Source organism: Penicillium soppii (genome assembly GCF_028829465.1).
Source record: "Penicillium soppii strain IBT 18220 chromosome Unknown utg000004l, whole genome shotgun sequence".
Taxonomy (NCBI): domain Eukaryota; kingdom Fungi; phylum Ascomycota; class Eurotiomycetes; order Eurotiales; family Aspergillaceae; genus Penicillium; species Penicillium soppii.
The window spans coordinates 4,118,337-4,140,086 of NW_026643234.1; the positions used below are offsets into that span (position 1 = coordinate 4,118,337).

Sequence of the window (21,750 nt, forward strand, 5' to 3'; positions counted from 1 at the left end):
TCCCGTTTTTATCTCATCACTCTTAAATCTATATCTTCACCACCATATAAACTATTTATTTACAACAAAATTTTTGAACCCTAGGCCACCCTCAATTAAAATTCAATTTAAAATTTAGTGTAATAAATAACCTTTAGCCTTCCGCACCGCCCTATAACGCCAACCCATGCTCAATATCAACCTATTAATTCGCTCCTACGGAATCGCCATCTAATCCTCCTCAGACCTTCCTACATATATAAGCTCGGGAAATCACCTGAATTTTTTAAGTTTTAGCCATCGCTAAACGGTTATAATCGGGCTGAAATCCGGTAAGTGCGGAGGCCACTCCTTTATATATACACCGTGAGTTTTAAACTAATTTTTATACCACTCTCGCTATATAGATTCGCGTGTTATCTTATTAAAAGATAGAACCCGGTCGATAGTCTCGAATTAACCCTTTTCGAGGGTATTGATGTACGAAATTATAATATAACTACGCTTCTTCGATACGGGGTCGGTTTTATTCTCTTACTTCATTATAACTAACGGTAAACCTCCACCCCACTTCGATATGGTGTAATCCAAGGAGATAATAGAAAGACTATGGTTGTGGGTGTTTTTAAGAGGGATAATCGTGGTGTTTCCTTATAGGCGGTTTTATAGATCTAACTAGGACTAGTGTTAATTATATGGCCGGCTAGGTTTAGCGTATAATTGTCCCTGCACTTCCTAAGCTTCTTCTGGCTTGCTTTGCGAGGAGCTATTATGGGCCCCCACTCTTTTCTCACTAATAAAAGCCAAGCAAAGACTTAGCATTCTTGGCAAGTTTTTGTTCTGGATCTCAACCCTTAACTTCTCACACAAGACACAAGACTGATTGGTGACATGGCGCGATCATTTGCAGATAACAACGCAATACCCAACGGCTGGCGTACTCGACACCCGGGATCTGCCATCTGGATCGTCATCGCTATCTTTCGGGGCTTTTTGGAGGCATTTTTCTACAGTATCTACTACATCCCGAGCCCTTTGCGCCAGAGTCCAACGTGGACCTACCGTCAGGCCTGCATGACACGGCTTCTCGAGAGAGTCTTTCATATTATCACGGAAATTGGTTTCACGCAATCTTTGAGCCTGGAAGCGGGCAAACTCGGCGATCGCTGGGTGACCATAGACCCAGCGCCAGAGTCCGCATATTGCGGTGACTTCGCGAGTGACACTATCAAACCAGAGACGGTCGGCGGTACCTGGTATCCAAGTCTACCATTGAAACAGCAGCTGCTGGAAGAACAAGGCCTAGTGGTTTTGTCCTTTCATTCTGGCTCGCTTCTATGGCTGACTGGACGGCCGGAGGACTCAGGCCCCACTGCAACTATGCTGAACAACAGTCTGGGCAACAATACTCGCTCTTTTTGGCTGCAGTATCGTCTCGCCGGTGGCAGTAACCCAACACCATATCCCGGGGCCATGCAAGACGCGGTAACAGCATACATCTACCTCACCAAAGACATGGGAATATCCCCATCGCGCATTGTTCTCGCAGGCGATTCCACAGGCTCAACCATTGCAGTCGCACTGCTGCGCTATCTTGCCTCCACCAAGGAGGTAAAAGATCATGAACTCGCCGAGCTTCCACCTCCAAAGGCATGTCTTTTGTTTTCGCCCTCGGTCGAGTATTGCTTCGAAGGTGATCCGGAGGCTGTCAGCGCAAATAGGAATATTAAGACCGATTATGTCGAGGCGCGTATGATGGCATGGGGTGCAAGGGCAATTGCGTTACCTGAGACCGTGCGACTGGATGATCCGTATATCTCTCCAGCGCTGCATCCATTTGCTACCCCGGTTCCAATTTTCGTTCAGGCGGGTGGCGCGGAGGTTCTCGCTGATAGTGTTCGTGGATTTGCCACCGCGATGGGCTCTATCCCGGGCAATGTGGTAGAACATTTTGAAGTTCCAGATGTGCCACATGATATTTATGTTGTGGGCACTATTCTCGGATGGCCGAAGGAGCAAGAAGAGATCCATGAAGCTGCGGCCAGATTTGTTCTACAATAAGCTTTTAGCTTTTCACCATGTCATTTCATTTGATTCTATATTACATCTGTTTTTGGCAAAGAGAATCGCCCAGTTCGTCCATAGTCAAGCGATACAGTAGTCTAGCGTTTTGTAGGGCTGGTACAGAAGTAAAGTGTTCCGCCAATACTGTATCTATACCTTCTACTTGTCTTACCTGAAACATGAGTACATCAGCATGTCCTCCAGCTATTCGTTCGCTCTACTGCCGGGTCGAGCAATGATTCAGGGTTGAGTGAAGTCTTGAGGGGGGGGGAGGACTGGGAAATGACTATATAGAGCTATCCACAGGTATGCACAAGGCTAAGTGCGCTAAACCAGAAGGGTCATAGTTGAACTAAATCGAGCCATCACCATAGCGGTCCGATATGGTGTAGTGGCTAACATCGTCGTCTCTCACACGACAGCCGGGGGTTCGATTCCCCCTATCGGAGTTTCTTTTTGTGTTTTTGTGACTCTGTCAAGTGGGTCGCGGCCCGAGTTGAATTCTCGGCCACCCGGTGCACTGCTAGGTTGAGCCGAGTACAGTAAAACCCCTATAGGAGACATACTTTGACAGAGCCTCCTTCTTACTCCATAACGGGGTATTCCTATCGAATGTGTGCTCACGATTAAATATGCCTTATCGCCTTCTTTCCATCAATAAGCACTGATCCTGTAAACGGCACATTTGTACTCTCTAAAGAGTTAGAAAGGAGATATAAAGAGAGATACAAGGAATTCTGATTTTGTTAGTGTAGGAAGTGGTGGAAAAAGAACCAGAAATTTGAATTGTCATAATATGTTGTGATCAGTTTAGAACGGCCTAGAGGATGGAGAATGATGGAGAAATTATACCTCAGTAGACAATTGAGACCAACGCCTATATATAGATAAACCCTGGAAACCAGTAATAGATTTGAAACATACTAAGCATCATCTGCATGCAGATGTCACTTGCTTCACATAGAGACGTATGTGCTCAGATGAGTATGAGGCACATGGCCAAGACTTTTCTTATCATATCAGAAGCCGTAGCGCTGACATGTGAAATCGGAGATTTTCATTAGAATGTTTTAGCAAAACCGTTTTCTGTCAGATGTCAAATTAAATCTCGATTTCTTCTTTTCTTCTTATACTCCTAACATTGTTCTTATTGACATTCATATGGATTACCCAGGATTTTCTATATTTCCCATCCCGGCCTCAATTCGGCGACGATTGCCCCGCCTATATTTGTCTCGGGCCGTGATCAAGTCGGAGACAACCGGGGATCCGCGCCGCGGACTGGCATCCACATCTGAACCTCAGCTGTGTTACACCAAATTTCCACTGGGTCCCGAGGTCCAACGACCCTCAACAGCAAGCGATGACCAAGATTTCGATTCTAGGTCCAGAGGATCGGACAGTACAGCCGAGGAAATGGGATCTCCAACGAAATATGAGGCCGAGTCTGGGTTGCGATGGAACAGAGTAGTACCCGGTGAGTTCACGCAGGATTGCTATCTAGGCTTTTCTGCTCGTTGCACAGCTATCATTGACGAGTTGAAAAGCGTTCAACCTCCTTCGTAATGCGGGATACGAAGCACAGCAGCCGCATGCTGATGGCCGACTGGCGCGGTCTCTCTATGTTAACGCATTGGTTTACCTGCTCGATGCTTTGCCTCCGGACCTTACTGGCGAGGAAACGTCCATGCTTCGGCATCACATCCCAGAGTCTGTTAAGGCGACATTAACCACATACCCGCAACCGCCCAGGTATCTGCAACCCAAATCAAGTCCCGTTTCCAGGTCTTACCTGCATAAGGTGCTTGCTTCGACAATCCTGCAGTTGTTCATCTTTGTTCGATTTATTTTACCATATGCCAAGCTGCTATTGCGGCAGGTTTATGAGTACGAGCGAACACATCGCATCACTGAGCGTATCTTGACCACAACTCTGGATGCCGCGGACGGCCTGGGAAAGGGTAGTGTGAATATCGGTGCTGCTGTTTGCAAGTTGAATGAAGGGCGGGTTGGCGCTGCATTGTCCAACTTTGCAGTTTGGTGGATGGAAGGAGTGGCTGGTGGTATATATGAGGGTGTCGGTGAAGGGATGATGCATCTGGGTATAATGGGACAGGAGGCAGAGCTTGATAGATTTCCTGTGCAATCAATGAATAGATAAATATATAGGCATTATTTAGAGTAGATTAGCTTTTATGATAGTTTCAATTGCATGTTCTTCGGAAGAGTACTATAGAATTTTGATATGTAAAATAATATTAGTAACAAATTTTGGTGCAAGATCAGACAAATGAACAGGTGCGGTTTTTCTCTCCAGCATGGGAGCATCATAGAGACTATGCCTAACAGTGACGGTAGTCTTTTTTGGCACAGTGATCTAGGGATGCTCTGAGTATACTGAGAAAAGATATATCATACTGGGCCGCAAAATTGTCGAAGAATCACTGGCTGAGATGATGGCAAACTCTGCGCCTGCTTTGGCAGTGCAGTCAATAGAAATCACTCAGAAATGAGATCATGGATCGAAAGTTGTCGCATGTGATGGATTGCTTGCACTTTGCGTATAACATGGTGCGGGTGCCAATCTGAGGCCACAAGACTTCCCCTTTGACATTGAGAACTTAAGGTTAAATAGTAGAAGTTTGAACAAAAGAGGCGCGGAAGATGCTGCTCGTAGTTATACTAGGAGCGTTACAACGTCAAGATGCTGAGAGGTCCCCATATCTTCGGCTGACATGGAAAGATATTCATGGTGATGCAAGGTAACTTATGGGTACAGAATATACAATTCTTCTTGTTCATTATCATTATTATTATTGACTCATGAATGTCTTCTCAACTATACCTACGGAGTACCTACATATGTGCCTAGGTAGGTAGGCAAATTGTCCACGGGTGTTTGTTTATCGATCGCCGATAAGCACCGATAAGCAGACCAAGCTCTCTAAGCCCCCGGATCTTCCCAACAGCCTCGACCTGTCAAATACTTTAACATGTCGACGTCCAGGTTACCCTGTGTTCCTTCTCTTCGAAAGCAACAATTACACCTTGAATTGTGAGATCTTTTCCGGTTAAGCGCGCTATCTGTACTGATTTTCAATAGCGCAAGCTTAAAACATGCCGCACCACCGGGGGTCTACGTAAGTCTCGCGCCTGGGGACCCGACGCTTTGGAATGGGGTCATATTCGTTCGGTCTGGTGAGTCAAAAACATTTAATGAAATTTAGCGGTAACTGATCACCAGTTCAATTGAAGGCCCATATGCTTCAGCTGTCCTCCGCCTCCAACTCCGCTTCCCGGATACCTACCCGGACCTCCCACCGCTAGTCACATTTGCAACCGACCTGTTCCACCCATTGATTGTACCTCTTACCACATATACCTTCAGTACCGGCTCGGCAAGTGATAATCCCGTTAGCGCAACGGATGATGAGCGATTACCGCCGGGTGGGTTCAGCCTACGCCATGGATTCCCTCATTGGTTTGGTAGGGCAAAGCGCAGCGGCCGAGCATCGGGCAATAATTCTCGAAATGTTAGCGGTGCCAATGCCAGTACTGCATCAACTGAACAGGAAAGTTCTGCAGACCCAATGACGAATGATGGTGCCTCGGATACACCAAAACCTCCTGTGACTTCAATCACTAGAGAAGTAGGAAGCGAAGAAGCCAACGTGGAAACCCTGCGTTTGGCAAAGGTACCGACAGATCATTTTACGCAACCAAGGCAAGTTGTGCCTGTCTCCGAGATATTGGATTACATCCGGTCGACATTTGACGACGAAGCAGTGTTGGATTCATTGCCAGTCGAGGTCGCGGGAAATACTGGAGCATGGCATGCGTGGAAGGCACATCGTCGAGGTGGATCTGGTCCTGGTCACTTGAAACGAGGAAGTCCACAGGCTCGGCTTCCGGGGGATTGGCACTGGGATGGAATTTGGGCTCGACGAGTACAGGATGAGATCGAAAACTCTCGTTCTGAGCCAATGCTGTTCGGAGGTTCTGCTCGTGGTGTGGATGAAATGGTATGGCACTTTGATTCCTGACCTTTGATGCTTATATTAATACGATTCCAGATTCGATTCTCCCGGCTGGACGATGCGACTCTTAATACAGTCAAGGAAAATATGACTGCGATGGCAGGAAATGGTATATAAGTTTTTTGTTCCATTTATATCCCATTTATACCCAAATGCTACAACTTTTTGGATTCTACTAGAAATTTCCGTGGCTCTCAAATGTTCGAGCCGTGGAATTGACCGAGAATTGAACCTTATGGACGTTATGCTATTTCCTTCTTTGTCATCGGTATCGAGAAGGTACATATGGCCTCCGAACTTGCCATACTCATCTGCGCATATTGTTGCTTCTATCACATATCACGGCTATTGCATATCACAACATGATGAACTATAAGCTTCCATATGACATCAAAAGTGCAACTTTAGTTATTGCATTGATTTTGGTTCCTATCCTTGTTCTCATCCTTGTTGTTATCATCGCTCTCAAGTGTTCTAACTACTGGAGTATTCATTCTCTTTCATCCTGTATCTGCTGTCATTGGAAGCAGTGGAGAAGCAAGAAGATCTTATCGGACTCGGAAAACTGGCCATCGCCCTCAACTCGTGCGACAGAAAGTTTGGAACTCTGGGTCGAGTTCGAACCATCTGTTTCCAACAGAGAACACATCTAGTTATCTCTTCTCCAAATCATGGAGGGAAAACATAAGACTCCACCCACAGCCCTCAGGCGCCAGACCTCGAGCATCAAATCTCGTCGCAGACCGGCAATGCGGTCTTTTTCAAACTCTTCTTACCCGCAGATACCTTCTCGTCGCTCCTCACTTTCCATGACTACAGGGTACGATTCGAGCGACCTTGCGACGTCAACCAGAACACCATCTCTCAGCGATAGTCTTTACAAGATCGACGTAGTGAAAATTCGCCAGGAGCACACTAAACCTGATATTCGCAAGAGCGGTCTCGATGCGAGTGAAGACCCCTTCGTTGAACATGTGCGTATCTCATATTCTTCACATTGAATTACCTCGGAATTTGCGCTTACTGACTTCTTTCTCAAATAGAAGTATCCAAACCGTGCCATACCCAGAGTAGGATTAATGACCAGGAGCGGGTACCAACTGGTGCCACAACTGCTTGTCCGCTGGAGCTCTGGTTCTTATCGCTCTATAGAGCCGTGTCTTTCGTCAGATATGGTGTCGTCATCTGATGGAACGGGACAACTTAACTCGCATCAAGACTCCAGGCCAGACTCTGATCCATTGTGCCCGTTGGAACTTCCAGTGGCTTTCGCTAGTATGCGCTCTTGTGCGGGAAGGCCCTATATGAACGCAGACTCATCTATGTCTGTATGGACTTCGGTGAACATAACTGCCGATGTGAGCCCTATCTCGCTTCGCGAAAGCACAAAGCTTGCGCCTCTAGACATGATCATACTTTTTGACAGCTTGTAAGTCAGCTTGATTTTTTTCGGGGGTACATTCGATTGACTAGTGACAAAATAGGCAACAACCTTCCGTCAGCCTTCTGACGCCAATGGTTGTGGCATCTTCTGTGCTGACTTCGAATCTGGTCTTGAACCATGACAGGCTGGCTATCGCGTGTGTGGATGGAGGTGCCAACAGCGGGTTTGAGCTGTTACTCCCTTTGGGGTTTCACTCATTTGGAACAATAAGAATTTCTCTGAATACTTTCTCTCTTCGCCAGCTGAAAAAGAAAAGGAGAATCGGATCAAACTTGGGCCACTCCCTCCGGCAGATCTCTCAACTGTTTTCTCCTTCTTCCAGAGCCGCCTTTGGCCACTTGGTGCTCGTTTCCGCAAACTCTCCGAAAGATACTCTTTTCATTTCCGGTGTTGATCCAGCGATTGGTTTTCACACGATATCCCCACAATTGACTTTTCCTTTGAACACAACGAACCATCCTCTTGGGTGGCATATCTTTTATGACGCCGATGCAGACGATCCACGATCCCTCGAATCCCACTTCATGCGCAAGGTATCCAAAGTTGTTCGGCAGCTTCGCACCGGCATCAATCCCGGCTGTATATCAAATCTTGAACTGGGCGTCAACCACGGCCCTGGATGCAAGTTCGAGTCCGCAGTGGAATGCTGCAAATTGAACCGACTGCGACCAGGCGAAACATGGGTCCTCAAAACGAAAATCGGCACGCCCGTCAAATTCTACCAAGAGACCCATCTGACTCAACACCCCATCATCCAAGATTTGATCGGCCAGATCAATGAGGTCATTCGAATGTATTCATCTGAGCCGGTTGCCCAGCATGTTCTCACTGCTCATCTTAAATATTATCATTCTTTGCTTCCACCACTACATGCTATTTGCTTGGAAACCCACTGTACCATCTCTCGTACCCCGTTTTCATCATTCCCTTCTCTTTCGGAGCAAAAGGACTCTGCGCTCATGCTTTATGAACAGGATGATGATGCTATCAGTATCAGCATGGAATCTGCCAGCGAAAGCAATTGAACAGAGAGCAAATTTCTAGCGCTACTCTTTATGGCTTGAACCATCACTATTCTTATGGACTCCTTTCACACTTCTCGTGTGTTTTATGTCTTACTTGATAGGAGTTTTCCTGGAATGGCAATTTGACTGAATGCAAAGGACTCCTTGTCCGTAGGACGATAAAAGTACAGTGATATATTTTTTTCACACTATTGGGATTTTCAAACTTCGAGCCCATCCTGGAATCATCGTTATTCGAACCAATTCGAAAGCAGAAGCAAACCTCGCAGAAGACATAGAAAAACCAAATAATTAGGCAGGCCTGGGTGTATTAATTGCTTCTATAGATTCAGATTCAGACCTAGAAGATTTAACAACGCGAGATATCAAATTCGAGCATACACATTGCCCGCTGTCCTCCATGTCTCCTTGATCAAATCTGCACACTTCTCGCCGATGCCATAAGCCGGCATTTGAGTGTGACCACCGTGCAGCGTGGGCATAACACTGCAATCGGCAACCCTCAACCCCGAAACACCCCTTACCCGCAGCTTTTCGTCAAGAACAGCCATGGGGTTATCTCTCTTGCCCATCGCACAGGTACCTGCCGCATGATAACCTAGATGGCGTCAGTATAATCTCCCCGATTCTCTCAGAGCTCGAACTCACAAGTAGTAGCATGCTCCTTAACATAAGGAGCCCACTCCTCCCTTGATTTATACGTATGATGGTTCAAATTCGGGGGCCAAGACCCCTTAACAATATCCTTCGTCCCCGCACCCTGCATAACAACCTCATTTCCGTAACGACAAGCCTCACTCAGCACCAGCAAATCCAAAGAATCAGCAAGGTAGTTGCAATCGACAACAGGGTTATCGGCCGGATCCGCCGACTTCAGCGTCACCGTGCCACGGGACTTGGGCGCGAACAGCTCGGCGATAATCGAGAACGCGTGCTGGTGGTTAATTGGGAACTGGTCGTACTGCTTTGGTCCCCCGTAGCACTCCGTGCTGAAGAACTCGATGTTTGGCTGTTTGGGTGTAAGGCCCATTGGGTCGCGGCCTGGAGCGCGGGGGGCATTTTGCCAAAGTGGGGAGTCTTTTAGGCGGTCGTCTAGGCGGGCGAAGGCGAAGCTGCCGAATGGGAAAGTCGATAGGAAGCCGCTTTTGTTTTCTTTCCATTGTTGGTAGGTTTTGTCGAAGTTGTCATCGTGGTAGACGTGTGAGTCGTTTGTGAGTCCTTTCTTTTCTGTTTCATAGAACATGAATACGATCTAGATGGGTCAGTCTTGTTCGAGATAAGTTGACCAATGGGTAACGGCTGTGGAGGATTGACTGACAAGGTGGTCCATTAGGTTCTTGCCCACACCGGGGAGATTGACCGTGCAGGGAATATTGTGCTGCTCGAGTTCTGCCGGGGGGCCAATACCTGATCGAAGTAGGATTGCGGGACTGCAGTATGCCCCTCCGGAAATGACAATCTCCTTTCTAGCATAGTAGATCCTGGAGGTGCCATCTGATGTCTGCGTCACGACACCAGAAGCACGAGTTTCATTTGCCTGTTTGCTGAAAATGATCTTGTCGACCATGGTATCGGTCTTGATGGTGATGTTACCGCGTTGGTTCTTATTTGTGACGAAATCAGCGCCGGTTGTTCGGAGGCCCTTGTATACTGTACGAGGCACATGGCCACATCCTTGGGCGATGTCTCCAGTGCTAAACATATCATGGTGCAGGGGCATTCCCTGCGAGACATATGAGTCCATGAGAAGCTGGGAAATCGGCGCTAGATCATGCGGCTCTGTATGAAGGGGCCCGGAATGACCATGGCTCGCTGTATCGGCTTTGAACCATGCCTTGGGGTGGAAGGTCTCCGACTGTTCACTGTTAATTTGGATGCTCGTATGGGTCGTGTCATAGGCACTGTATACCTTTCTCATGCTCTCGAAGAATTCCTCTCCACTCCATCCAGGCAGTCCCCAATCATCATAGTCCTGCTTGCTGCCGCGAATGCAAAGCGTGCCATTACACCCACTTGACCCTCCGAGGAATCGACCCCGGCTTAATTTAACCTGGCGATTGTCAACTCCCGCCATAGGAGGAGTGATGATGTTCCAATCGGTTTCGGCATCAAAGTTATTTGACCACCTAATTCGTCAGCACGAGTTATGCTTTGATTGATGCGTAAAATTCACCCGCCTGTCATATGAACATTTTCCAGGTTCTTGTTGTGCTGTCCAGCTTCAAGCAGCAGGACCTTGACATCTGGGTTTTCAGCTAAACGGGCAGCAACCACACACCCAGAGGTACCTCCTCTAGCTCATGATCAGCAAAATCAAATAATCTGCTGAGATGGATATCCTACCCGCAGACAATATAGTCATAAGTATCCGGGATTCCAGCCATCGCAACGAATACAATTCACAAAGAGGTTTTCAACCCAGAATCAGGTCGTGAGGAAAATTTTCAACATGGCAGCCTTTTAAGTCGTTTTTGTGAGATAGCGGAAGCGCGGGAGTGGATTCCGCATATCTTGAAGTGCGTTGAGGGGTTAGCTCTTTACCAATGTCTACGCAGGCTTGAAAGATAATTGGAACAAAAATCACATCGGTGGAGTCTAAGGCAAATTCCGCCTACTTGGCGTTTCACTAATCCAATCATTGGAGAATTAGGGGAGCACAATGGGGAATTGAGCCGTGTACAAAGGTGGGTTATTTATTTTGGGGGCGGAATCTTCAATCCACTCCCCGCGGCCTAAGGTTATTCATAACCCCACAAACCTTATTCTTGCTCTTTTGGTTCGACCAAAGTATGTACATGTACAATGTAATTGTATGTAGATGTATGTATATATGTAGATCGTTATAGTATCTATGGGGGAATTCCGCACTCCCGCTCTTCCGATCACGATAGATCGATTGGAAATTACCAAGGTTCAGTTTGATCTATACATGAACCATCATCTAAGAATATTTCTCAATAAAAGGCGGGACTGTTCCATGTCTCTCATACTGCGTTGCCCCGAAATCAGGAGTACCCCAGATATCCCATACATGGTGAAAATTTCAGAGCTGTCCTACATGCTTTTTAAAACGTGGGAAACAGCCTATTTGAAGATAGCGCGCTGCAACAGTACTAAACTATAATTGACCGCTATGTATTTGCAACTGTAAGAAGCCCTGGAAAATACTTCAATACTTCAGAAATGTGAAAATCCCCTGATAAAAACACAGACAACATCAAATAGCAATGTGTCTATAAATAAAACGGCGCGGTGATTGGTCAATTTGAGAGCAATCATGTGACGATAATTATCTTATCGTGGCTTTGCTGCTTATCAAGCAATCAAGATATCTCAAATACTTTCACAGTTTCCAGAGTCTTGAGAATGAGATGATCAGAAATCGGGTTTTTGAGTAAACATCCATGGATTCGTTTGTATCAAGGAAGCGTCAACGACTGTCTCCCAACAACGAGGAGGCCAAGTCAAACCAGGGGCCGTCTGATCCATCCATCGAAGACTCCACTGACATCAAGCTTGCAATACTATTATCGCTTTTTCCGGCCATCAAGCAAGATGATCTGTTGGATATACTCGTATCCTGTGAAGGGTCCGTGAAAGCGGCTTCATCGATACTCTCCACACAAGGGTCTGCAAGGGATACCCCGTGGATAAAAAAAGAGCTGCTGGTGGTTCGCTGGGCATGCAAACCTCTCTATCCTCACATGTTTTCACAATGACTGAAGATGGGATCGTCAAGTCTATCAATGAAACAGGAAGAAAAAGAAGAACCCCACCTACAAAAAGAGGAAAGACACTACACCTTTACTCGCCCGAGGACATTGCAATCTATACGCCCTGTACAATCATTCACAACTTCCTACCGGCGGAAGATGCAAACAAACTCCTACTGGAGCTACTAGATGAATCAAAGCATCTTACGCGGTCTGAGTTCCAGCTCTTCAACCGTACCGTACAGAGCCCCCATACACACGCCGTTTATGTCTCCACGCCAGAGCAGCACCGGCAACAGACATCCGAGTACACCTACGGAGGCACATATCGATCGAATGTACGGCAAGCAACGCCACAGCTACGCTTAGTGTCACGCCGGGTTCAAACTGCGGTCAATGATGAAATCCAGAAACGGATTCGCGAGGTCTATCCAGAAGGAAGAAAACTCCAATACCAATCACCAAAAGAGTGGAAACCCAACGCGGCATTCGTCAACTGCTATAATGGACCAGCTGAGAGCGTGGGATATCACTCTGACCAACTAACTTATCTTGGACCCCATCCGGTAATAGGAAGCTTGAGTCTCGGCGTGGCACGCGAATTCCGCATCCGTCGGATACTAGCGCAAGACGATGATATTGGAGAAGCGAGCGAAGACAAAAATTCCATCGTTTCAAAATCTCCCCAGAGCCAAGCTGCATCATCTCGCGCAGATGCCCAAGGACAAATTTCTGTTCATCTTCCGCACAACTCACTCCTTATCATGCATGCAGAGATGCAGGAGGAGTGGAAACATTCCATCGCCCCCGCACAAACCGTCTCTCCACATCCCATCTCTGGAAATCGTCGGATCAATGTCACCTATCGTTGGTATCGGGATACTTTACATCCACGCTATACACCGCGCTGTCGGTGTGGAGAACATACGATTCTTCGGTGTGCGCAACGCAAGCAAGAAACGAGGGGGCGGTATATGTGGATGTGCTATGCTAGTTTTATTCCGGGAAAAGAAGGGTGTTCCTTTTTCCAATGGGCCGAGTTTGATGATGATGGCGACCCGGTGTGGGAGAAGAAAGCAGTTGAAGATCAGGCACCTATTCTGGATAACTTTTCGGCCTCACAATAAAACGTTATATCTAGCAAGTATTTGGAAACTCTCAGTATGTTTTCGGTGTCATCTTTCTACTGATCGTTTTTCAAGTATTTTTTTACATTCTTCAGAGTCTCTTCCTCCGAGGTTGGCCCTCGTTCAACCGTGAATATATACATAGCAGCTATTTATGCCTTAGTATGGTTGCAGCGGAATACCTCTGCAATATACCCGTTTCCAGACTTTTTAGACACAATTGTTGTCGGTTGAATGATGTTTCGATTTGATGTACAGTTTTCGGTGGACGTTACATGTTGCTCCATTTTCCTTCTCCTAGGTACACCCGTCCCTCCCGATGATAATCAACCAAAGCCTTTATCTGCCTCAGCCCATCAAAGACCTCCACCAATGCATCAAGAGCCACCATCGTCCACCCATGATAATTCCCACGATAATTTTTTGCACAATCAGATACACCATTTATATCAACTTGCGGGTGATCACTCATTCTCGAGTCTGGGAAATTCTCCTCGACAACCTTCACCCAGCATCTCCCCAAAACAATATCTTCCCCAACCATTGAGGATGAATCTAAAATAGTTTTTGAATGCGATATTACTGCATCGTCAACCATCAGACATATACGCAGTCTGCTCGGGAGCTCTGTCGCAGGTATCGCCAGCGACACCTTGAATTCATGAAACACCTGTCGAATCGCTTCCTCGTTCAGGTCGGCGTACATATCCCGCGAGCTGAATATTTTGGAGGAATATGTCTGTGTCAGGATACGAAGGTCCTCATCGGAGCCTGTCAGGGTTCGGTGTAGTGATTGGCTCACGGAGTCGTTGAGGCTGCGCAGGAATACTGGGAGAAGACGCTTGGTTTCGGGGGCGTAGGATGTGCGATATATAATGGGGCCCCATGACAGAGTGAGGAAGTCACGCTCTGGACCTGGTGGTAGGGAGCGTAGACCTGGCAATGACCCAAGGCGATAGACTTCTTCTTTGAGAAATTCACTGGCTGGCGATTTATAGTCTTTGTGTTCAGGCAGTTTATTGTCGCAGCCCATGGAAGGGCGGGGTTCATAGTGTCTTTGACTTATCATCTTGTTTTTGTTTGTGTCTCCAAAGCTAAGGGCACAATAAGGAAGAATAAAAGATTGGGACAGAATCAGACGAGAAGAGGCCGATTGTGGCGTCGTTCCATACTTAAGCTTGAGGCGAAATGTGGTTCTAGACAAGACGATAATTGGCCTAAGCCTACCTATCTTATGAAATCCACCCATAATTGCTATATATCTATGACTTAAGGTAGTTCTAGTCTGTTCGGAAAGCTGATATGGTTAACACTGGCCCGTTGACGTCAATGATCGTTCTACTGGAACTTAATCTCGACTTCACAATTTCTGTACATATATGTGTATAGCATCAATGGCTGATTTTGGTGTAATATTTTCGGCTATTCCATAAAATTATATACGAAGTTCTCCCACCTGGGCATTAAGAATGTGAGCTATGATCTATAATTCTAGGAAGCTCTAATTTTGTGTTGCATGTATATACATGTGGCAAATCCCCAAATGTCAGTCATCCCTGACTGCGTACTGTGTTATTGGCCTCTCAGTTCTCTTATAAGATATTACCAGCAGATGTGATTCACATATCAGCTACGTAAGACAAAAAGTCGAAGAACCAATGCATCGAGCCCTGTTTCTAGAGTTCCTTCGCGCAAGTTGCGTGAGCTCCAATGAAGTGAGATAAAGATTTATATGAACCAAAATATGTCGTCTTGCAGAGAAGTTCCACAAAATCCATGAATATAAATTGATATATGTATTGATAAGAAAGTAACTGAAACATGAACGTGACAATAAAAAAGCAGTGGTGCCTGAAAACCAAGGAAGGACCTCGGCCCATTTGGATCCCCGCAATCCCGAGATCAATTCGCCGTAATTTGGATTTCGCATCTTCCTGATCGGTGATGTTTAAGGCCTGATGTTTTGATATAATTTGTTTGAGGGCCCCCTTTTATAGTTTCCTATTCTGTTCCTCAGCGATCGGCGCTGGCTCAACATGCTCCACTACCGCACGCAAGGATTCAACGGCTGCGCCGTCAAGTACTCCCCTTTCTTCGACAATAGGCTAGCTGTTGCAAGCTCGTCAAATTTCGGCCTTGTTGGAAATGGTCGCCTACACATCCTGGAGTTGACCGCTAATGGTATTCAACCTGTTAAATGGTAGGTGAGATTATCGCGAACCCCGCGGAGAGCTCGTCCCGCTATCCATGGGAAATGCGAACACATCGCTGACGACGTATTGTTTCCACATTCAGGTTCACAACACAAGACTCACTCTACGACCTCGCATGGTCCGAACTTCACGAGAACCAAGTTCTTGCCGCCTCAGGTGACGGCAGCATCAAACTCTTCGACTGCACAGCGAACGACTTCCCCATCCAAAACTGGAAAGAGCACGCACGCGAGGTCTTCAGCGTAAACTGGAACCCCGTCGCAAAAGACCGCTTCTGCTCAAGTAGTTGGGATGGCACAGTCCGCGTCTGGTCGCCTCATCGCCCACAATCTCTCCTCACCCTCCCAACCCATAGCTGCACATACTCCGCATCCTTCTGCCCACACAATCCAGATCTCATTTCTTGCGTGACTTCAGACTCATATGTGCGCGTCTTCGATCTCCGCACCCCGGCCTCCGCTTCAAACCACCTCGTCACCCAAATACCTATCCATGCGGCACCACACGCTCCCGCTATTCCCGGCCAGCCTGGTGGTCCGGCCCCGCCTGCCGAGGCACTCACCCATGACTGGAATAAGTACCGCCCTACGGTCCTTGCAACGGCCGGTGTTGACCGTGCCATTCGCACATTTGATATCCGGGCGCCGCAACAAGGGCCTCTATGTACTATGCTCGGGCATGAATATGCTGTCAGGAAACTAGCGTGGTCACCCCATCTTTCTAATGTTCTATTGAGTGCTAGTTATGATATGACTTGTCGCGTGTGGAATGACCGCTCAGACACAAACCCGGCGGGCGATTTGGATATGATGCGCGCTGGCCCGGGTGGTCCTTTGGTTGGTGCGGAATTGGGGCGAATGGGTAGACATACTGAATTTGTGACTGGTGTGGACTGGTGTCTGTTTGGAAATGAGGGTTGGTGTGCTAGTGTGGGCTGGGATGAGAGTGTATATGTTTGGGATGTGCGGGCTGCAATGACATGAAATGGATGCATGATACCACCCAATTATTTATAAACTTGGCTTCAGCGAGATTTTTGAATGCCAAGTTAAAACAAATGTCAGACCTTTTGAGGCACACAAACTTGCAGGATTCAACGTATATTTATCATTTTATTTCGTAATTTATATGTCGGAACAACTGAGAAAACATAATGCATGGTACAATGTGGAAATCACTTCGACCGCGTCTATAACTTGGGCTGAATTTTTCAGCCTTCTGTTTGAATTGCAGTGATATCATGATGCAAATCAGCCGATTGTCTCGAAATGTGCAAAATGAGTTCAAGTCTAACCAAAAGAGGCACACGTTCGGGAGTCCATGGTGGGTATTTGAGAGCCAAATCTTTCTTCCTATTACCAGCAGAATCTCGGCGCATCGGCCTAGTGCCTGTGATCCAGTAATAGGCCAATCTATTTGTTGCCGAGACGGCCCTCGAGCTTTTTGCGCTCGTTGTCGCGCAGCAGGGCAACCTCCTCCTTGGAGGCATTGACGGCAGCATGCACCTGATTGAAGGGGTTCTCTTCGCTCTTCTCGAACTCCTTTCTGCAAAGGTCCATACGCTGGTTGCGGCGAAGTCCGGGATTCTCTTCTTCAATCTCGGGCAAGCGTCTCGCCTCAAATGCGGCATAGGCGGCCTTGAATCGTCGCTCGGGGTGTCGGTCAATCTTTGTGGTGTCCTTTTCGGCCAAAGATAGGGCGTCCAGCGCATTGTCGATACCGGTGGCACTGAGAGATGATCCCTTCTTGCTGGCTGGGGTGTCGTCCAGCTGTGAAAGATCGAGACCGCGGGTCTTCTTCTGCGCAGTCTTCGCGTTGGCACCTTTAGCCTTAGCTGGTTGAGATGCTTCCTCCTCAGCTAAAAGGGCGTCACGCTCGGCCTTCTTGCGTGCTGCTTCAGCCTTCTTTGACTCCGCATCATCCCTGTAAATTGCAGAAGATGAGTTAGCTCGGCATTCGAGAACATGTGTTGGGGGCTAGCGTTGTGCATACTTCTTAGCGTTGCTCTTGGATCCCTTAGACCATTGCTTATCCTCCTCTGCGGATTTTTTCTGTTCCTCGGCTGCCTTCTTGGAATTCGCTGCCTCGGCTTTCTATACATATGCCACTGTCAATATAGATTTAAATGTCGTAATGCTGAGGGATGTGGCAATAATAGTGGGGGCGGGGTTAGTAGAAAGAAAAACATACACGAGCCTGTCCGGCAGCCTTCTTGGTGTTTTCACCTGCTGCTTTCTTGCCTCCCATGTTGAATTGTGATATCCGAATTAAACGCTGGACTGAGTCTGAAAAATAGATGTGAAAAGAAAAAGTTGGAATAGATTTCATCTACATGGTTCGATCCACAAGGCCGTTATGCCGACTCCGACCAAGGCGGTGACCAAATTTGGCCCGTGCGTCATTGTAATTCAGGCACGGGCGGTGAGTTCCCCGGGTTCATCATTTATAATCTCCTATCTCATGAGAGCTTCAGCCTGATTGCAGTCATTTGGAAAAACTATGGCCTTGGTATAGTTTTGATGTTTGATTTCTGTGGTACTTGACCTAGGTATTGATTTACTGCTGCCCATCTTGCTTTCACCATCCGGCAAATCAAGTTCGTTCCTCCCTGCCGTACTATGATCTGATCGTCATCTGTCGCAATGGCTTTGCTCTTCCGCTTCTTGCAGGCTTTCGCCTTGCTTCTTCTCGCCAGCACAGTTGCCGCTGAACATACCTCCAATTGGGCGGTACTAGTCTCTACATCCCGCTTCTGGTTCAACTATCGTCACCTCGCCAATGTTCTCTCATTATACCGAACTGTCAAGCGTCTCGGTATTCCCGATTCGCAGATCATTCTCATGCTCCCCGATGATATGGCTTGCAACCCCCGAAATGCCTTCCCAGGAACCGTATACAGTAACGCGGACCGTGCTGTCGATCTCTACGGCGACAATATCGAGGTGGACTACAGGGGCTACGAAGTAACCGTGGAGAACTTCATTCGACTGTTGACTGATCGCCTCGACGAAGACGTGCCGCGCAGTAAGCGCTTGGGATCTGACGCCGGAAGTAATGTGTTAGTATATATGACTGGGCATGGAGGCGACCAGTTCCTGAAGTTCCAGGACGCAGAGGAGATTGGCGCATGGGATCTGGCGGACGCATTTGGACAAATGTGGGAGAAGAAACGATACCACGAATTGCTCTTCATGATCGACACTTGCCAGGCCAATACAATGTACACCCACTTCTACTCGCCCAACATTGTGGCCACAGGCTCCAGCGAGATCGACCAATCTTCCTACTCTCACCACGCAGACAACGATGTTGGTGTCGCTGTGATTGACCGCTGGACATATTATGTCCTTGAATTCCTCGAGACCCAGGTGACGAGCGTGACTTCCAAATTGAACTTGGGAGACCTGTTCGATTCCTATGATGAATCGAAGATTCACTCCCAGCCAGGTGTCCGGTGGGATCTTTTCCCTGGAGGCGAGCAAGAAGGTCGCCTGAGGACCGTTGTGGACTTCTTTGGCAATGTCCAGAACGTGGAAGTCGAGAACGCCAACGCGACTGAGCCTGGTTCTCTGAAGGAAGATCTGGCTGAGATCGCGCGGCTTGTGGAGAAGTGGCAGAAGCGTGACGAGGAATATTCAGCTATACTCGGTGACTCTACTCGAAATGCCACCAACAACTTGCATCCGTCATCTTCCCTGCATCTGAAACCGAAGAGCAGTGTTGGGCCTACCAAGATGGGCGAAGACAACAGCTGGGGAAAGCGGCTAATTGGAATTTCTGTTGTTGGTGCATGCACTGCCATCTGGGTCGCGGGGGCAATACTTGGTCGCTCAGCTGTTTAGCATATGCAGCAAAACATCAGGTTATGTCTGGGGGCTCATTGCACACTCATAACTCATACTTCGACCTTGAAACTCGAATCTAAGCCCTTTCTGTGAGGATCCCGGAGTATATAGCATTCTTACGGCGTACGGTGTTTAATCTGAATCCTATCTTTTTATCTTACATTCCTTTGAGACGAGCATCCCTTAGACCATTATTCACAACCAAACCCATTCTAGAGTTCCTGTGGTTCGGGCAGACTAGACAAAGCGGTCGAATTCCATCAACGAGTGCTGCTAATGCTTCGTTTATCGATAGGCATCTCGACAGGTACTCATGCATCCGGCTCGGGCCCGGAACGTTGGCCGAAACTGGTTCCGCGATCTTGTTATACGATGCCGAGCAACCGTCTGCACATGTATAAAATGCCTACGGATGCCTGGATTGGATGTCAGATGACAAATGCGATTTCAAATCAACAAAGATAACATTAAACAAACATCTTTATTAGATTATCTCGCCTACATGTCTGTGCCAAGTACTCTATTGGGCGGTGCCATGATAGCCAGCACTTTCACCACCGTGGAACAAGTCCAAGAAATACTTGATCGGTTTAAGATATGTCCAATTGACCACACATTGATACTAAACCCGATACCCCCTTGGAAGCCCCGACCGCTCGGAGGCTTTGCTTGGAGAAGTGCAGGCATCAGAGGGGGGCTTCATCATTGAGAACATGGTCATCGCTGGGGGTTCCTCCACGAGCGATTGATTAGGGACACACACGCCATCTGCAATAAATATATCCATTGGAGGCAGTCTCAGCTAGCTTAATGAGACTAAAGTCAATTTTCTCTATTTCCACCATCCAGACGCTGGTAGGTACGCCGGTTGCCGAGCAAGCTGCTCAAATCAATAGGCAATACCTAGAGGGTCGTTTTGGAAAAGTCAGCTCGTCTAGTATTACCAAAAAAAACCCCTTTTCTTAACCAGCCAGTAATTTGGTTTATCCAATTTTCCACCTGAGACGGTCACAGAATTCATCACAGTCTTGAAGAGTAAGGTTATGTCAAGTCAAGTGTGTATCAAGGTCTCTACAATGTTCTAGGTCGAGAGAATGAGGTTATATTTCCTCTACTTCGTCAATTTGGAATTGCACTCCATGCCTACAGGTACGTGTGTGGCTCCACCTCATGTCAATGTTATCTCTAACCATGCATGTCAATCTATCCAGTTCTCTGGCTCGTGGCTTTCTAACGGTGGAGATCACCCGCGGTGATGTCGAAGGCACTATGTTTACACCAGCACCAAACAACGCAGTTTTTGAAGGTCATGATGGGATTTATGATCGACCTCATATGCAGCTATCACGGACCTTCAAGATATCATTGAGCCACTCCAACATTCGGGCTCTCAAGCCTGTCTCCGGTGGGCATACTATCGTTCGATTCTCAGTGAAGTTGATGGTATAATCTCGGGGACCAGCACAACACCACAGATTGTTCAGATTGTGGAAGATATATTGAAAGCTTGGTCGAAAACCTTCGTGCAAAAAATTGATTCGATTTAGGATAGAGTACGGCAATGAGTGGAAGAAAGTCTCGAAAGGATTGGCAATTTTAATGGGTTTTGGTTTTCACTCTACAACCTATCTCTAGCTGTAATATCTAACTTTTAGATACAAAATGTAATTATAGTGTACATATGTATTTATCTATTATATTCCAATCTCTCTTTGCGTCTTATATCCCAGTCGAGCTATATGATATGAGGTTTTACTCGACAGATACCCTACCCAGGTAAGCTTGTAATATTTATAACTAGGAGGGGCATTTATTAGTGATAATAATTGGAGAGTTTGTTAGTACTAAGCGATTTAATAATTGTAGGATTCCTCAAGAGGGAATATAAATGGTATGGAGGTACAATTATCCTTTATATGTTCACGATTGAAATGAGACCAGGAGAACACTTTCAAGTTTGCATGAAAAGGATCCGAAAAGACCGGTAGAATGGCATATAGAAAGCATCGCAGCCTTACTGAAGAGTGTCGCCAGACTCTCTAGACAGAATGTAGAACTATTGGCTCCAAACAGTCACACTATGGATATGGTAGAATCTCGATCCTTGCAAAGAATATTGTATAAATTATAGGAACTATTGAGCATATTATATGCATGTCGTGCAGACATACGTTGTATGTGGTCTATACATTATGCAAGGCTCAATTTGGGCGGTTATAGATGCGAATTTTCGCGTAAAGCATCGATCGAAGCATTAAGGGCAAGAACAACAACAAGAGCTATTATCTTTGAAATTAGAAGAT

The 21,750-nt window shown here is 46.9% G+C and overlaps 11 protein-coding genes across 11 annotated transcripts; 8 read left to right on the top strand and 3 right to left on the bottom strand.

The window, feature by feature from the left end:
- Positions 1-870: 870 nt before the first annotated feature.
- N7529_004973 (Alpha/beta hydrolase fold-3) lies at positions 871-2,040 on the top strand (the record flags this gene model as incomplete). The annotated part of the gene is made up of 1 exon (XM_057240500.1): positions 871-2,040. One exon carries the CDS (start codon positions 871-873, stop codon positions 2,038-2,040), a length of 1,170 nt encoding a protein of 389 aa, XP_057099795.1.
- A 1,164-nt stretch (positions 2,041-3,204) lies between these two features.
- Positions 3,205-4,204, top strand: N7529_004974 (uncharacterized protein; the record flags this gene model as incomplete). Its single annotated transcript, XM_057240501.1, has 2 exons — positions 3,205-3,520; positions 3,591-4,204. 2 exons carry the CDS (start codon positions 3,205-3,207, stop codon positions 4,202-4,204), a joined length of 930 nt encoding a protein of 309 aa, XP_057099796.1.
- An 832-nt stretch (positions 4,205-5,036) lies between these two features.
- Positions 5,037-6,197, top strand: N7529_004975 (putative ubiquitin-conjugating enzyme; the record flags this gene model as incomplete). The annotated part of the gene is made up of 4 exons (XM_057240502.1): positions 5,037-5,098; positions 5,147-5,241; positions 5,299-6,065; positions 6,117-6,197. The coding sequence occupies 4 exons, from the start codon at positions 5,037-5,039 to the stop codon at positions 6,195-6,197; spliced, it is 1,005 nt and encodes a 334-aa protein (XP_057099797.1).
- A 554-nt stretch (positions 6,198-6,751) lies between these two features.
- On the top strand, positions 6,752-8,549 carry N7529_004976 (uncharacterized protein; the record flags this gene model as incomplete). The annotated part of the gene is made up of 3 exons (XM_057240503.1): positions 6,752-7,054; positions 7,124-7,509; positions 7,565-8,549. 3 exons carry the CDS (start codon positions 6,752-6,754, stop codon positions 8,547-8,549), a joined length of 1,674 nt encoding a protein of 557 aa, XP_057099798.1.
- A 365-nt stretch (positions 8,550-8,914) lies between these two features.
- Positions 8,915-10,933, bottom strand: N7529_004977 (GMC family oxidoreductase; the record flags this gene model as incomplete). Its single annotated transcript, XM_057240504.1, has 5 exons — positions 8,915-9,147; positions 9,198-9,801; positions 9,868-10,675; positions 10,723-10,842; positions 10,893-10,933. 5 exons carry the CDS (start codon positions 10,931-10,933, stop codon positions 8,915-8,917), a joined length of 1,806 nt encoding a protein of 601 aa, XP_057099799.1.
- A 1,331-nt stretch (positions 10,934-12,264) lies between these two features.
- N7529_004978 (putative CUE domain protein) lies at positions 12,265-13,389 on the top strand (the record flags this gene model as incomplete). The annotated part of the gene is made up of 1 exon (XM_057240505.1): positions 12,265-13,389. One exon carries the CDS (start codon positions 12,265-12,267, stop codon positions 13,387-13,389), a length of 1,125 nt encoding a protein of 374 aa, XP_057099800.1.
- Positions 13,390-13,660: 271 nt separating this feature from the next.
- N7529_004979 (uncharacterized protein) lies at positions 13,661-14,422 on the bottom strand (the record flags this gene model as incomplete). The annotated part of the gene is made up of 1 exon (XM_057240506.1): positions 13,661-14,422. The coding sequence occupies one exon, from the start codon at positions 14,420-14,422 to the stop codon at positions 13,661-13,663; it is 762 nt and encodes a 253-aa protein (XP_057099801.1).
- A 1,003-nt stretch (positions 14,423-15,425) lies between these two features.
- On the top strand, positions 15,426-16,585 carry pex7 (putative peroxisome biosynthesis protein (Peroxine-7); the record flags this gene model as incomplete). The annotated part of the gene is made up of 2 exons (XM_057240507.1): positions 15,426-15,589; positions 15,685-16,585. The coding sequence occupies 2 exons, from the start codon at positions 15,426-15,428 to the stop codon at positions 16,583-16,585; spliced, it is 1,065 nt and encodes a 354-aa protein (XP_057099802.1).
- Positions 16,586-17,014: 429 nt separating this feature from the next.
- N7529_004981 (DUF1014 domain protein) lies at positions 17,015-17,849 on the bottom strand (the record flags this gene model as incomplete). Its single annotated transcript, XM_057240508.1, has 3 exons — positions 17,015-17,525; positions 17,595-17,695; positions 17,793-17,849. 3 exons carry the CDS (start codon positions 17,847-17,849, stop codon positions 17,015-17,017), a joined length of 669 nt encoding a protein of 222 aa, XP_057099803.1.
- A 395-nt stretch (positions 17,850-18,244) lies between these two features.
- N7529_004982 (GPI-anchored transamidase) lies at positions 18,245-19,444 on the top strand (the record flags this gene model as incomplete). Its single annotated transcript, XM_057240509.1, has 1 exon — positions 18,245-19,444. The coding sequence occupies one exon, from the start codon at positions 18,245-18,247 to the stop codon at positions 19,442-19,444; it is 1,200 nt and encodes a 399-aa protein (XP_057099804.1).
- A 1,194-nt stretch (positions 19,445-20,638) lies between these two features.
- N7529_004983 (uncharacterized protein) lies at positions 20,639-20,896 on the top strand (the record flags this gene model as incomplete). Its single annotated transcript, XM_057240510.1, has 1 exon — positions 20,639-20,896. The coding sequence occupies one exon, from the start codon at positions 20,639-20,641 to the stop codon at positions 20,894-20,896; it is 258 nt and encodes an 85-aa protein (XP_057099805.1).
- Positions 20,897-21,750: the final 854 nt, after the last annotated feature.